Here is a 16,804-nt window from a genome sequence, read left to right as displayed (position 1 = left end):
CACAGCAGCCCAGTCACCAGAAGAAAATGTTGTCATTGTACATTTCTAAGTGCAAGACAAACAAACAACAAGACAGGTTTTTAGTCACCCATCACTGCATTTCCAGCAGCATTAGCACTACCAAATGCAAGTGTTTTTTTAGCGACCCGTCACGTTTACACAGGCGTTTCTGCCATCAAATGTGGGTGTTTTTATCAACCTGTTGCTGAATTTCCAGTAATGTTTGTGCAATCAAACATCAGTGTTTTTTAGCTACCCATTGCTGCATTTCCAGCAGCATTTGCACTACCAAATGTGGGTGTTTTTATCAACCTGTTACGGCATTTCCAGCAGCATTTGCACTTCCAAATGCGAGTGTCTTTTCGGCATTTCCAGCAGCATTTGCACTTCCAAATGCGAGTGTCTTTTAGCGACCTGTCACGTTTCCACGTGTGTTTTTGCCATGAAATGTGGGTGTTTTTAGCTACTCGTAACTGCATTTCCAGCGGCTTTAGCACTACCAAATGTGGCTATTGTTTAGTTCCCGTCCCGTTCTTAGCAGCATTTGTTTCACCAAACATGGGTGTTTTAAGTGACCTGTCGCCGCCTTTTCTAGCAGGGTTTGTTTCATCAAATGTGGGTGTTTTCTTGTGACCCTTCACCACCAAATGCAGGTGATTTAACACATTATCTTTTCGGAACCATAACTAAGTGGCTTTTGTGCTGAAACATAACCACATGCTGACCACAGAATTGTTGGAATATTAAGAAACCTAAAATTTCAATGCATTCAGGACATAACGTGCAAAAGTAAAGTATACGTGGGGTTCAAAAACGTACAGTGTCAACATTTATTCTGATGATTGGTTTAGGCATAGCAGTCCTGTCAGCTTTGGTTTTCTTAACAAGTCAAGGTGGTGTCCATGGGGCTATAATTAGGGGAATACTCTGCGTTTAAAGAGTTTGAAGGTTTCATTGTAAACTACATTATGGACTGTGCAAAAAGGGAGAGCATGACAAGTGTAGCAATTTAGCAAACGTTTAAATATAAATGTTTTTAGCTAAAATGCTCAGTTTATGGAAGAACATGTAAAGATTGTACCACAGTGCTTGTGCAGAGATTGCACAGTCTCCTGTTTATCTTTATGCTGCAGGTTTTGTTTCAACCAACCTGAATGATCTGATGAAAGCATTTTTAAAGACTGGCACACTAGAATAAACATGCCCCGTAAGAGATCAATCTTCTTCCATATTTGAGCTTAAGATAAAATCTGGCCTATCCAAACATGGCTTCGGTGCCATCCCTCTGGTTTTCCAAAGATAATTCAAAAAGCATGGCTCATTAAGAATATGGCTTTCAAGCCAGGCTGGTTTAATTCAGCCTGCAGCAGAACAGAGCAATACTCTTACACTGCAGACAATAGCCATGCTGTGTGTAACTGGGATTGAATTGCAAATATTTCTCAAGTTATTTGCAACCTCAAACATCTTGGGGACAAAGATGGAAAACAAGAACTGGATTATGGTCAGTGGGGAGCAGACTATACAAAGAGTCAAGGCATGAACATGTAGTGTGGAGCATGTGCAGGCTGGCACTGCTTTCTGGCTTGAATCCTTTTAAAACCATTTTTCTAGAGAGGCTAGGCGACACTCAGGTCTACAGCATGCCGACAACCTCACTGACCAATGTGTGTTTGAAATATGTAAAAAGATAAATGATTATCTGACCAAAAACCATAGTTTGATCTCTCTCTGTAGAAGATGAGAGAAAGTAGAGGGAAGCCTGACTAGGTGTGGGTTAGACCTCACCCTGCATTGCCTCTGCGCTGATGTCTATGTGTGAGAATGATAATGACATGGCGGTTGACAGAGAATCCTAACCATTCACAGATTGCTTTGTTTTGCTTTTCCCTTCCAAAACGGATGTTGGTTATTTGGTGAGGAGCTCTAGTGCTATGCATTTGCCCGCAGCAAGACGACTGCAACTGTAGTAAACAAAAAGCCAGATATAAGGACAATCAGCAACAGCCGTCATAGGACGCTGGCCAGAACCAGCATCTCCTCGACCACACCAAACACACAAAGCATCCCGAGCAAATACAGGCTGAGGCATTTTCTGAATATCTATATGTGGAGTGGATTACCAGTTCTGTGCACAGATGGCTTTAATACATTTAAGAGAGGAATAATACATTCATTTAAAGCCTCAGATTTGGCATCAATGTGATACATCCAAAGTATCTCAACTGAAATTCATTTTGAGGCTTCTGATTTCATGTGCAAACAGTAGACTGCGAACACACTTCTTTTTCATGACTGAAAAGTCAAATCCTGGAAATTACATAATCGCTGTTTCTTTATTTTGGAAGAACATCGCAAATTGGTCAAATCCCACAATGTGAGAAGTAAAGTCCTGGACAAACTAGGGCAGTTTTCTTTGTGAAATCTCAGGAATGTTTCCTGTTGCTGGAATTCACCAACCTTTGCCTGACACCTGTGGCCACGGCCATCCCTCAAAAAGACCACACACCTTTCTTGGTGACACACAGTGTCAGTAAATCCTGTTAATTATATCCCACCAGTGGTGCCCCAACGGTGGCCACACATTTGTTTGTCAAAACTGGCCAATTTATTATTTGTTGCTTGGTTAACCTTTGGCGTTTTGGACGTGGCCTTTGACCTTTAGGGCCGACAAATGGCTGACCCTGACATGTGGGGTCCAGGCAGAGGAAGTGTGTGTCTGTGAGGAAATTCTGCTGGCCATGTGGCAATTCTCACATTGTCTTTGGCTACAGGAGCTGGGGGGGGGCTTTGACCTGACCATTAGAGTTGACCCCAGAAGACATACACATATTGTATCAACATGCAATCACAAATGTCCTTTAAATTATTGTAGATTTAAATCTGTTTACATATGATGTAATCTGGCAGGCTGTGATGTGTACAGGACGTATTCTATTCTTGTTTACATGGACCTCCATATGGGTTTAATAGCCTCTCGATACTCAGTCAATACTGTGCATGAAATTAACTTAATTCCCAGCCAGGTAGAGTCAAGGTCAGGTAGCACCTGTCCTGTTCTGCCTTCATTGATTAAGGAAATCTTTCTAATACTGTTCCGCTACATTTACCTACTAATCTAATGTGCAAAGTCAATATGCCATTCTGGGGAGGTAATAGAATTTGCTGGTGACCTAGACTGCTTTCATGCCCCTGTAGTCCTTCATATGAGACTATGACTGTGTGTTAATTTGTACCTGTTAAGGGACAATTTTGCTGTAATTGGGAGTTAATGAAATGCTTTCTTGAAGTGGACAGTTTATTTATTTACTCTACAAGACAAATAGGGCATGGCTGGTCCCTGTTACAACTCTGTCAGCCACACTTCCGTTTTCAAGTTGTAAATCATTCAACTGATAGAGACAGATGACTCCATTTCCTAGGTTAAAAGGGTACAAATTATGGGCAAAACCCAAGAAATTCTATCCAAATGGCGATAGTTTACTTTAGCCAATTCACCTCAGGAACAAAGATATTTCCTTTCTGTCCTGTGTGGTTCAGCCTTTGCAATAGTAATGATTATCCAATACTACTTTATATCATTAAAAATTAACAAGGGATATCACAGATCTGGGAACGTATTTGCCGATCTCATTAAAGTGTGAAACCCCTCAGAGATCCGTAATCTCTATGAACTTGGCTGTCATTTGAGGAGTGCCTATGTGTAACATAAGATGTATCACTTTGAGACCACTAATCAAATTTCGCAAGGGAAGGTCACTTGTATTGACTTCCAAATCATAAGAAATGCGGTGCTTTGACATGCAAAACAGACCTAGGGGGAAAGCTGACAAAGGTAATTGGCAAACTACTAACGTCTGGTTGGGCGCCAATACTGAATTGGGATCAGATCCACTTGGGAGATGGCTGGTGTTCTGGTGACAAGACAAACCTCTGTGTGTGTTGCTGTGTTCTCTTGTCCTCATTCTCCAACTTCTATGTGCGCTCTGCCCTCAAGGAAATCAATTACAGGCATTTAAAGTGACTCAGACTCCATACAATCTACTCTTGATGATGACAGCAGATACAGAGGAAGTGAAAAACAGTGTGTGTGCATGTGCACATGTGACCCCAGTTAATGCAATCTACTTTAAACAAACCTGTGCAGTCACAGTCTGCCTTTCAAGGAGGGCTCATTTTTTAACCATTATTTGAGAAAAATGAGGGCACGCTTGCTGCTTGTTGGAGATAGAGTAATTCATTTCAGAGTCTGTCAAGCACGGAAAAGCACTCACATCGTCATCATTTAGAAGCTGCGCTTTTATAGAAATGTCAAACTACAGAGCTGGAAATGATTAAACCTCTGAATACGCCATGTCACGTCGAAGGATTGAAGTGAATCACGAGTAATTATAGAGACAGAGCTAGTTGGCTTTTGATTATAGCTGAGATTGAGCAGATATATTCTGCTGATGGGCAAAAGCTTGCACTCATGTTCAATTTGAAGACATGAGGCACAAAAAATGGTCTTTGCATCTCAAGAAGTATCTTGCACGTTTGCCCATTCTTGATGTAGAAATAAGCAGTGCTGAAATGCTTATTGTATTTGGCCAGATGGGAAGAACACTATCCCAGGAATTTCATGCATCTCAAACCTTTTGCCCACAATTCTGCTGGGGGAGACACACACAGTCACATTCATCAGCTAATCACAAGAAGTAAGAGTAAACTGCATACCCGTGGTCCCTGGTCGCCTTGATCCCCCTGCGGAAAGCAAGAAAAAGAATTTGTCTTGAAATGCAGGGGCCAAACACACACCGAACACAAGTACAGTGCTAATAATAAGCTGAGACTCACACTGAAATCACTGAGGCATAATTCAGAACACATTGATAAAGAAAAATAATACAGGAACCCTCAACTATTCGTTGTGGTTGAGAGTAAAATCACTTATGATAACATGGACTGACATGAATTGGGTATGAGAGAAAGAGAAAGAAAGAGAGCAGTAGTGTGAGGTTTGGTGGGTTTGGTGGGGGAGCTGAGTGTGGGCGAACTGAATTGCCAGGCCAGATTTTATGCCCCAGAGATCTTTGGCTTACTGCCTTGATTTGGGGGTAGAGCTCTGTGGACGGAGCACGTTCCTGAAGGAGAGTACGTTTGGTTTTGAATCAACCTGCATGGCGAGAACTGGGGGTTTATCACATTAGAGTGAAACCAAACCAAAAGTACACTTTTGTTTAAAACAACTGAAGGAAGACCAAATGTTGGACACTGAATTCTAACCTTAATCCGTCTAGAATCGGATAACTGAACACCCTTAAACCACCTCATCTGATGCTCTCCCCTCTCCTGTTGGCTGAGTTACAACTTAGCCACAGCAGTAAAATGAGCCAAACAACTTATCACACATGGATGGGAATTTTGCTCAAACAAACTTCAATGTAATGCCTGAGTGATTTCAAATAAAACAGCTCTCGGATTTTTGTAATTTTTCATTGGGCAGTCGTTCCAAAACCGGATTTAACAGGGAAACAGTTGCGAATGGCCACACTGATGCACGCTGCAGTCAACTTGGGTGGGAGGAATGCACACAGTTGTTTTTCATTTCATTAAACTGCAGATGAAGTGGTTCACATGAGAGACATGAACGTGCATCTAATCAGCAGAACTGGGCTTTTCATGATTGTCATAACGTATGCTCTACAGTCATCTAAATCTGGTTTTGTTGGCCATGCTTATGGGTTCCATTTTCTGCTTTGAGGGGCACCAAATAAGAGATCACACTGTTGATTCATTACGTTGGTCAGCGACAACAACCAACGTCATTCCACACCCCACATGACTAGAAATCATCTCTTACCAAAGAGTGTGACTTGATGCAGATGACAACTGTGAACTGTTTCTCTGTGTTTAACTTTAGCTCTGGTTAGATCTCTCACGCTATTTTATTTTATGTCTTCTATTTTACAGCTCAGTAATCCTTGAAACATCATGGGTTATTGTCTAAGTTGTTGCTCACTTCACACAAAATATAAATAAATACTTAATCTATTCATTGATGGCATGTAAAACAGATCTTCCCTGGTAGCGTTTTAAAAGTATGCACTTGTTTCCACTGTAAATGAATAAAGGGACTTCATCAACTTTGGTGTGAATCGAGGGAGGTCGTGGTTTTAGTCTTTCAAAGCAAAGCCACGGGCACACATTTGTCCCAGAGTCCTGCAGGCTTATAAAGAGACAGTGTGGTTATTTTGCATGCCCCGCTGCTGTTTTATGGAGAAATGCTCAGTGAGGCATTTAAGGGCTCCTACTTGGGCTCTGGCTTTCAGTCATTAATGTTCTGTGTTGTGGATTTGTGAACGACAGGAGAATTTAAATATTCAGGATGACTTGAATGCGAATTACTGCCGCAAACGCAGAATGACACGTTTTATGGAGAGATTAACAGCGAGTAGAGCAAAAACAAAGATAAATTTAATCGTCTTGACCTGCAAAAATGTGTGATGGGCTGGATATTAAAGACTAAACCTTTCTTAAAGGGATAGTTTGACAAATTAGGAAATAAACATTTTCACTTTCATACTGAGAATTACATGAAAAGATTAATATAATTCTCATGAATCTGCTTCTGAATGTTATCACCTGATTGAATGGGTGTTATCAGGGGTTATCAGCTTCAAAGATATCAATTAAAATGGGCCAGCTACACCTATAGTAGTTTCAGAAGGCCGTTGTCAGCCCATTAAATGACTGTTTGAGGTAGTGCGGCCCTACTCTACCTCCTGCATGTATGTTTATTGTTAGTCGGCACCTTTATATGGCCTCGTAATTATCACGAGAGCAAAGGAAGAAGTCAGGTGACGTAAAGAGCAAGAGAGTCTGTGTAGGGTGGAGATTGTGGTGGATGGATGGGTCAGACAAACACTGAACACTGACCACATAGTTTTGCTGCCTAAACCTTACGAAACTGAAACCTGGCTTACTGGTGGGTGCAGTTTGCTTTTATCATAATCAGTGGTGTAGTGTAGGGTATACGCAGGTATAGAGGGTATACCCACCTTGTTTTCTGTCTGTTTACAGTATACCCACCTATCAGCCAGAAAGCAACCAGAATATATTGGCGAGTATACCGACTTCCTCCTCGGCTTAACTACCCATCTACCTAGTAGTATACCCACCTCATCAAGTACGACTACACCACTGATTATAATGGTAGTGATAACAACCGATAATAGCCATTTAATGGACTGATAACATTCAAAAGGGGCGGTTGTTGCGAGACAGATTTTGTTATCATTGGACAGAACCAGGCTAGCTGTTTTCCTCTGCTTCCAGTCGTTGTGCTAAGCTAAGCTAAGCTAAGCTAACCAGCTGCTGACATGACAGTGGTATTAACTAACTCTCGGCAAAATGACGAACAAGCACATCTACCTTTAAAAAATTACTTTACGCAGATGAATAAAATATTTGACTAGATCAACAGTATATCAATTGATACATCGAATGAATGATAACATTACTTACCTTTTCACCCTTGGGACCTGGGGGGCCCTACACAGAGAGAGAGAGAGAGAGAGAGAGAGAGAGAGAAAGCATTGTTAAAACTTTTAAACAACACAAAAGAAAATGACAAACTACAGTCCATGTTGGTTATTTGTGAAAATTCTGGCGCCATGACACACTTTGGTAAGATACAGTACACCACAACAACTGTAAAACCAGGGTGACCAATCGTGTTACCCAATAAACAAACATGAACTTCCAGAGAGAAGGCAAAATCAAAAGATTAAAAAATTGAGTTATGATAAAACTAACATTGTGTACTTTTTGACATCTCTCTCAGCATTTGATTTAAATGCCCTGTCACAGACTGGGAAGCGGTACCTTATGCATTGTAGGCGGCAGGGATTATACAAACATACAATTAAAACCAAAAACAGGCCCAAATCAAGCCCATGTTTACATAGAGGATCAAATCCAGCAATCTCCAACCAAGTATTGGCAAGCACATAGTAAAAATGTGCCCTGAACAAGAGGAACACTTCTTTTTTTTTTTCTTTTTACACAGCAGTTTTTGTGAGGCAGTTTTTGCATCCAACTTCTGTCAGTCAGCAAGCAGGGGCTCCTGGGTGGGCTCTGTAAAAGATTATGAGTGAAGTAGAGGATTTGACAATGAGGTGTGCATCCATACGCTGGAGCCTAATGAGCTTGTGCTCAAAAACACTATTTTTAACATCCAAGTTGAAGGATGTAGCCCAGTGTGCTGGGCTCTTTCTTCCTATGAGGTCGCACTTTTGGAAAAAGCTAGCTTTGGGAAAATCAGCATTAGATCAGTGTCAGCAGAGTGACTAACTGACCACCCGCTTAGCAACAATGTTCCTGAACCCCTGCAGAAACTGAGAAAGACTGATGCTAACCAGAGTTTCACATGAAAAGCTATTTGTCAAATATATTTGTAAGATCCAAGTACTTAGATGAAGTTAATATTTGAGAAAATAGCTGAATATTCTACAATCACTTCCAAGGTTTGGGGAAATCGTGCATCTCTTCTAACTTTGTCATTGATTTGTAACAGCCAAAAAAATGCCACATATGTCCTCAGGTAAAAAGAACAAGTTGTTCAGCTGTCACCAATACAACTATGGTAATAACTCTGCGGTGGTTCCTTTTCCAGGCTAATATCAGTCAAACATGGTTTGCTTCCAAAGATATCAGACCCACAGAAAAAAAAATATACTGACACTAATCCACAGATCAATGACATTAGTATAGGACCTGTTTCTGGTCCACAGACTCACAGGAACAGCCTCCAGTGACCCAGAATAGCAGGCTTGCAGACGCAGACAGGCTTCCACTGCACTGGCACACAATAGCACAGTCTAAAACTGAAATGCTTGAGAGCTTGTCCAGCAGTTTTCCTCAGCCAATTTCTACCACACTGCTCTGGGGGAAGTGAGTTGTAGCCTGTTCAGTGCCTTTGGACATTATTTTTAATGCACAGTTAACTATCCGTAGCTTTCTGTTTATGTATAGTAGTGCATGTGTTCCCAACTGGATGTGCACAAGGCCCTAATTTGCCTTGGTCATGAGGTTATGAACCTGTACAGCCAGCCTGTAGAGTGCATCGCCCTATTTATTCAAATATAAGGGAAATGTTCGCTTCAACAAGCCCAGACAAAAGCTGATGGGAAATGCTGCTTTCACACTTACACATCTAAGGAGGTGGTCCTGCTGCTTACTCGTCTGGCCGTACAAAGAGCCACAACACACTTGTAAACACAAAATGCACCATTATGAAAACAATGTTTCCGATTGCGGTTCCTTGGGGGGGTATAACGGAGGCAGCATATTGGAATCAAATGTGACTTTTACTTTTACAACGATGTAGATGCATTCCAGTGAGGCCAAATAAGTTTCCAGCATGTTCCTGAAAGTGGAAGGCAGCTAAAGAAAATCAGTGCAGGCTTTTTGTTGTGAGGGAAAATTGCCTTCGGACAATAGAAGGCTATTGACAAGCTGTTACTGCAAACATATGAATGGCTGTAACAAAGAAATACATAAATACACCCACTGCAGCTTTTTGCACAAGCCTGCTTAACACATTTTATCTGGCACTGACAAACACAAATAGTTGGCACACTAAATCACTGGGCTAAATGACTGGGCACCATAAGATTGTGGAAAGAAATGAAAACTCCGCTTTATATGATTTAGCATTTCAGTAAATCCAGATTGTTTCACGATAAGTGCAGCAGCACAGTGAAACTTGATCAAATCCATGTTGAACCACCATAATAGGGCAAAAAAGAGTGTCTATATTTTGTTTGTGAGGGAATAAAAAAGGAAAATGGGTCACAGGTGTTAGAAGGTTTGAAGTACTTCTTCCTTAAAGTGACACTTACCTTTCTGGAAATTTTACACTTTTCTTTGTTTAGGTTAAAATGCTATTAATAAGCTGATGGCACACTAAAATGTAATAATGTCATAATAATACCATTCTCATATGGTTCTAAGAAAACTCCAATCAACCAATCATTGCATTCAGACCGAATGCAATGATTGGCCGAGCGTCCTGTCTCTCTTCCCCACATGGAGGCCTCCGACTGACGTAACTGCTCGTGTAACATCTCACCCCCTATATAACATAGGCTATAACGTTATATGACAACACAGCATCCAGTTGCTAACGGCTAACGTTGCCTGCCTGAGCCTCTGTATTATCTTCCATGTTTGTCACCAGTACTATCTAACGTTAGCTTTTACGTTACATTATAAAACTCATCAGTCATCACTGACCCCGGATAAGTTTCAAAACTCCCGGGTTGCGTTTGACTGTGCAGGACATTTAACGTTATGTTTAGTTTGCTTCTAATATAACACATAACGTTATATGACAACACAGCATCCAGTTGCTAATGGCTAATGTTAGCCTACTGTAGCGTAGCCTCTGGAATATTAACGTTATCTTCCTCGTGCGTTTCCACTTGCTAGAAACGTTAACGCTACTATCTAACGTTGGCACTGTAACCTTATTCTAAAACTCATCAGTCATCACTGACTCCGGTTGAATTTTAAAACTCCGGTGTTGTGTTTGACTGTCTTGGTTGTAACGTTACACTCGCTCTCCTCTTCCGTGTATCTAACGTTACCTTGCCAACACCTACGTCTATCATAGACGTAATGAGGACGTAATGGAGGAGGGGGGAGTAGGCCTTTGGAGGGAGGTGGAGTTGCAGGAGGAGGAGGATGGGATGTTGGAGGGAGGCGGGAGTTGTGGTGGGCATGTTGAAACAGTTGCCAAATGTATTTCGGTTGCAAGAAAATAGTTCCTACATGAAATTGTTCATATCAAGGTCTTTGTATTACCTTGAATAATCGGGTCATCATTTCTGGAAAGAGACATTGCTGGTTTTTAATTTTTTTTATTTCATTTTTTTGTCGCTTTACGCACCACAAACTGAATGCCATCTAGTTCCATTATATTCCAGAGAAGGCAGACTTCTCTACCGTTGTTATCTGCAACATTCGGCAACTCACACCAAACAATCTAGACTGATAAACAGCACTGCAGGGAAGTTGCGTAATTTTGATTTTGGGGTGAACTGTCCTCTTCAGCTTCATATGACTAGTGATATATTGTATAATACAAATGTTATCTTTTTGAAACAGCATACTTTAATAATCCCTTCATGCCTGTTTAACTGAATCGATCAAATAAAAAGAGCTGGTGACTACACTCAGCAGCATTCACTGGTAGATTTATACTTCACTACTAGAATACTGCTTTTGACACACCTAACCATATCTTGCACAAAAACCTTGTTCCTTTAGCTCTCCCATCTGGTCGTAAAGCATGTGGAAATGATTTCGCTACACAGTCTGCACCTGCTCATTATACGGCCCATCATTTGCACATCACTTGGACAGACAGCACCCACTGGAGCTTTTCCAAGAGGTTTGAGCCAGTACAGTGAGGGTCTTTTATAGAGACTATTAAACGGCTCTCCTGCAACGACTATTTCAAACGGAGCAAACTGTACTACAGTAGAACTGCAGCGGGTGTCTATTTGTCAAGCAGCCTCTGCAGCTTTGTGGTTTCAGACTGCCCCAAGGAAGGTTTCTAATCAGCACCTGTGTACGCTTTTCACATCTTTTTACTGCTTCTGCTCTGGCTCTTTTTCAAAAGCAGCCCTCCAGCAGGTGCTCCGTGGCTCGTCAGGCTGCTTTTGTTTGATCAAACTTGCTCACCGTGCTTTACTTTGTTGAGCATGATTAACCCCCTGTAATGCCTTCAACACCTTCATATTCAGATTATACTGGATTCTTGAATGGCCACAAAAACTGCAAAGTAATGTTAATGGTTAGATATTTGGGGAAATACAGTTAATGCTGATGCTGAGAGTTGGATGAAAGACTTTCATGTCTGTCTGTGAGGTTGCTGTAACTTAGCATTCTGGAGCTGGGTGTCACAGCAAGCCTTGCTCAGTCCAAAGGTGACAAAGTCCCTTTTTTGGCACAGCACAGTAACTTTCAGAAGCCTTCTTGTCAGTGTGACATTGTTAGGCATCCAGCAGCAATCCCCTGAAAGTTACTGCTCTCACTGAAGCAACAGTACAGCACATAACCCTTCCTTGCTGTTTTTATGCTTTGTTTTTGTACAGGTTGAACAGATAAGATACAGCATGTTGATATATGAACTTTAGTGGTCTTTTGGACAGAGCCAGGCTAACTCTTCCTCCATTTTGGCCCAATAGAAATACCCCCTCTTGTCCACTACCCCTTAGCCCTTGGCCCTACCCCTAGCCCTTGCCCATTACCCCTTGGCCCTCGAAATGAAGCAACGAGGGGTAAGGGTTGAAATCTTTCCCAAGGAATTGGGACACCACTCACTAAGTCACTGCGTTGGTTACATTCACGCACACGTAACTATTTTAAACAGGAAGCCACGAGCCATCTACATTTCCAACCAGCATCTACAACGTAATGGTAACGTTAGCTACTATTATGCTTGCTACTAACGTACCATTAGAGTAATAAGATGTGTATGACAGGGGACTTCTGTTAGCTAACCAGCTAACGTTACGAGGCAGTATAGTTATACTAGCTGGCGTGTTATCGTAATGTGAAAAATCGGACAATTTTGCAGAACAGGACAGATGACAGACGCCAGATAGTGCGAGCTAGCTAGCTAGCTAACAAGCAACCTAACGATGGTAACATTAGCTAGCTGGCTAGCTTTCTGTCAACTGCAATCTAGACATCGTGAATAGCAATAAATACTTTTTTCCCCGTCTCTTGCTCGGTGGTAGCCATGGCGACGTCTACCCCTCGCTGGCAAGTCAGCATCTGTAATCCCTCACTCCGGAGGGCTAGTTTCATACCCACTACCCCTCGTTATGCCCCCTACCCCTACACGCAAAAAGGAACTGGGACACCCCTACCCCTCACGGGAATGGGCATATCTAGGGGTAGGGCCAAGGGATTGGGCCCCATTGGGACGGGCCCTTTCAGTCTTTATGCTAAGCTAAGCTAAGTAGCAACTTGCTGAAGCTTAATATTTAATGTTTAATAGCATCGATCTTCTCATGTGATGCTCAGCAGGAAGGCAAATCAGCCTATTTCCTGAAACGTCAAACAGTTCCTTTAACAGATTTCTATATATGAGCTGAGAATTTTTCTGACATTATTCCATTGTTACTGTATGGGTGGCAAAAATGATTCCCCAGAAAACCTCTTTAAAGATTGGTCCCTGTAAGTGACTTGAAAAATACCAAACATGTCTGTCATATGTGTGGTGTTGAGCAGAATGCAGTGCCCTCAAAGCAGAAGCCCTATATCCACTTATTGAAAATGACACATATCACGTTGATGGTAAGCCTCACATCTTCTGCTGCTTAACGCTGGGCAAACTTATGTCAAACTTCCATCGTGAGATGATTTGTAACAGAACATCCTGTGTGCATGATATTGTCGAGTTTATGGTGGACCACTGGATCAGGATTAAGCTTTTTTCTATCCATATACATGTCTAGCTTCTCATTCAAAGCCAAACCATGACCACTGTCTCCTGCAAGGGTCCGAATGAGCTGTTGGTTTGAAAAAAGAAAGAGAAGAAACCCCCCCGCCACCTTTAAAATAGAGTGGGGGAGAAAATTATGGAAAGGTCTGCAGGGAAATATAAAAAGCCAACGGGAACGGGCGCCAAACCCGCAAGCAACATGAACATTGCCATTCAAATCTGACAATGTAAGTTACTTCACTTCATATTACAAGAAAAGAGTGAATGGTGTTCAATAAAATGATTCTGGCACTAAGGTATACATTTCATATGTGGCTCCTGCGATGCTGATTATTAAGACGTGAAAATATTGCACAACTAGAGTTTCATGTGTTCTGTGTTGGTCTGTCTTCGGCTGTATGGAAGAAGCAGTATCAGGATTTATTTTTATTTCATCCTGACTTTAGTTCCATATTTTCCTTAGCTTCATGTATTTGGCCTGTGTAAAACTTCCAAACACATTTACCAGTTCCTTGAGTGAATGATCTGATTTCTTATGTTTTATATTTTATGCCAAACAAATTATTTATGTGCTTTAAAGATGCCTCTGCGGCTTCTCATGGATCAATTATGAAAAACACTTTTAAGAACTGTAATAGAGCATCAAAATATCTATTTAGATTATTGGTTTATTCTCCAATCGTGCAGGTTAGAGGAGATATCCCATCCTGTGATTTAAGTATGGACATATTGGGCACGTTATAAGAGGTGGTACAGTCAGACTGTGTAAGAGGTGGTGGTAACCTGCAAATAAGCGCGACAATGTTCACATAGCAATATCTACTAAATGCAAAAATATTATGCTATTTGCTTAACATAAACTATAGGATTGTCCTGAGACGAAGAGACGAAGAGTCTGCCTTTTTGGAAACATCAGTTTCCAGTCAATGTCAAAATTGTTAGCATGCAGGTTGCGGAAAATTTAGCCATAGTAGCTAGAAAAAAAATACTTTGCAAGATGGCCAAGCTCGCTACTTACAGCTTTCGGGGGCTTTTTCAAGCTCATTGTAGATTTGTGCTATGTCACTTTCCTTTGGCATTTCTAGCACTTGACTTTTTGGGGGTCATCACAAATTTTGAAACTATTCCAGACGCTTGGCGTTTTCGACACCTTGCTAACGAATCTATAAGCCTGTCGTGGTAAAAACAGTTTCTGGTGACTGATGTTGGATGACAGAGTGTCTGAGTCACAGAACTGTCACTAGTTTTAAATGTCCTTGTCTGAGGATAAGTAATAATAATTGGTGTTGATGCATAATGAAAAATGTTGGATTACTATTTCTTAATTCATGGGCTATTTGGGATTTTTGGAGTAATGCATTTGAATACTGATTTAGCGTTTATCAATCAAAGCTGGAAGCATTCGAGTCAGCCCTAGTGATAAACTACTATTTTCAAGGTCAGGAATGAACTTTCTTGCTCAACTTATCCAGATTTTCTAGTTAACGTCTTTGACATCAGATTTAATGCCAAAAAATGAATAATGTGATTGACCAAATAAATATATTTTTCCATTGTTAATCATTGGATAAGTCCCTGTTTTCAAAGTGAAATAGTCAACCTACTTTCACACACTAAATATCCAGTTCACACTAATTCACAAAGAAAAACTTCTGTCAGCCTAATTTCACACCATCTCATGTAGAAGTAAGACACTGAATATCCATTTTTCACATTCCTACTCTTCTATAATTTACTCAAAACATGATGGATGAAAGCTTGACAGTGCGAGGCGAGGGGCTGGCTCGCATCCATGGCTTTAGCTGTTGTTGACATGAGCAAAGTAATTCTCGTGGCTTTGGCTGCAGGCTGCTGGTACAATCTTGTGAAGCAATCTACCTAATCCAAGTAGAGGCAAAAAGTCAGGAACGGGGGATCTGCATGTAACCTCTGTCTGGACTCGGCTGTATTAGTTTTCATCACAGTTGACCTGTTAAGTGTATCGAGGTCCAGAAAATCAATCCATCAAACGGAGCTCATATCCGCGTTGTGGAACCTGGGCCAGCAGGGCTGGCAGCAGTTGCAGTAGCCTGAACTGCTGGCCACATGGATCCAATCATCTCACCCTGGAGCACTGGCATCTCTGAGAGCACAGGCCAACAACTACCGCTTTTACAACCTCTTCTTTACGGGCGTACGGTTTTCTCACACAGCTACACAATATTAATAAGCATGTGTGTACACAGGAAGTTAAGCAAAGCAATCCTCCAGGCACCGAGTGTTGACAGGGAATGAGTAAGTCAAGGGGGGGGGGGCAGGTGAGGAGTGCTGCTCACCACAAAAGTGGGAAAAGGGCCAGAGTAAAGGGTCTGAAAGGACTAAACCCGCACTTACGCACTTCACACAGCAAAGTGATGCATCATGTTTGTCAAACATTGAAACTTAAAGTTTTAGATCTCACACCAGTCTGGATAAAGTCTAATCTGGCTGACTTAAAGGCATAGTTTGAGGTACTTATCCATTGTCAGTGTATTACCTACAGTCAGTATGCCCCCAGTTTGGAGAAGCAGGTCTGAGTGCTAACACAGAAGCTCAGCAGTCTACAGCTGTGGATGGGGTTAGCAGCAAAATGTATTTTAGCCACCTAAATAAATCATTGTAAGTTTGAGTGTACTCTATATTGGACACATTTTCACTACTTTATTTCATATAGAAGGCTGTTATTTTTAGACAGCCTTCTTTTTGGCATTACATTTTCCCAACCATAGAACTGCCATATTCCTAGGTTTAAGCATAACTGTGCCACACACTATGAGAAGTAATGTACCAAAATTCATACTTATCCTATGTAATCTTACTATGACGAAAACTCTGTCTGTGGGTGTGTCTGTCTGTGTCTAAGTTCCACGTTTTTCTCCTCACTGACTTGGTCAATCCATGTGAAATTTGCCACAGTGGTAGAGGGTCATGGGAGGATGCGTATGAAGCAATATTACATCAATTGGCCAAAGGGGGGCGCTATAGCAACCAATTGAAATTGCAAACTTTCAATGGGCATATCTCATGCCCCGTATGTCGTAGAGACACAACTTTGCACAGAGATGCCTCTCCTCATGAGGAACACATTTGCCTCAAGAACCCATAACTTCCAGTTTTATATAGATTTTCCGCCATTTTTAATTTTTGGAAAAACACTTAAAATCGATCTCTTCCTAGGAAGTTTGACCGATCTGCATGAAACTCGGTGAACATAATCTACGGACCAATATCTAAAGTTCCCTCTTGGCAAAAGTTGGAAAACTTACTAAAACTGAGCTTCTATAA

At 41.4% G+C, this 16,804-nt stretch overlaps 1 protein-coding gene across 1 annotated transcript in view; it reads right to left on the bottom strand.

The window, feature by feature from the left end:
• Nucleotides 1-16,804, bottom strand: part of LOC126403931 (collagen alpha-1(XXV) chain) — a 192,656-nt gene that overhangs the window by 57,197 nt on the left and 118,655 nt on the right. The window contains exons 5-6 of the mRNA XM_050066775.1: nt 7,507-7,533; nt 4,717-4,743 (exon numbers count right to left, since the gene is read on the bottom strand). Of these exons, the coding sequence (XP_049922732.1) occupies nt 4,717-4,743; nt 7,507-7,533 (54 nt within the window). The remainder of the gene's footprint in view (nt 1-4,716; nt 4,744-7,506; nt 7,534-16,804) is intronic.

Source organism: Epinephelus moara, chromosome 17, assembly GCF_006386435.1.
Source record: "Epinephelus moara isolate mb chromosome 17, YSFRI_EMoa_1.0, whole genome shotgun sequence".
NCBI lineage: Eukaryota > Metazoa > Chordata > Actinopteri > Perciformes > Serranidae > Epinephelus > Epinephelus moara.
Note: the sequence above shows the minus strand (reverse complement) of the source record. Positions and strands in the feature narration are given on the sequence as shown.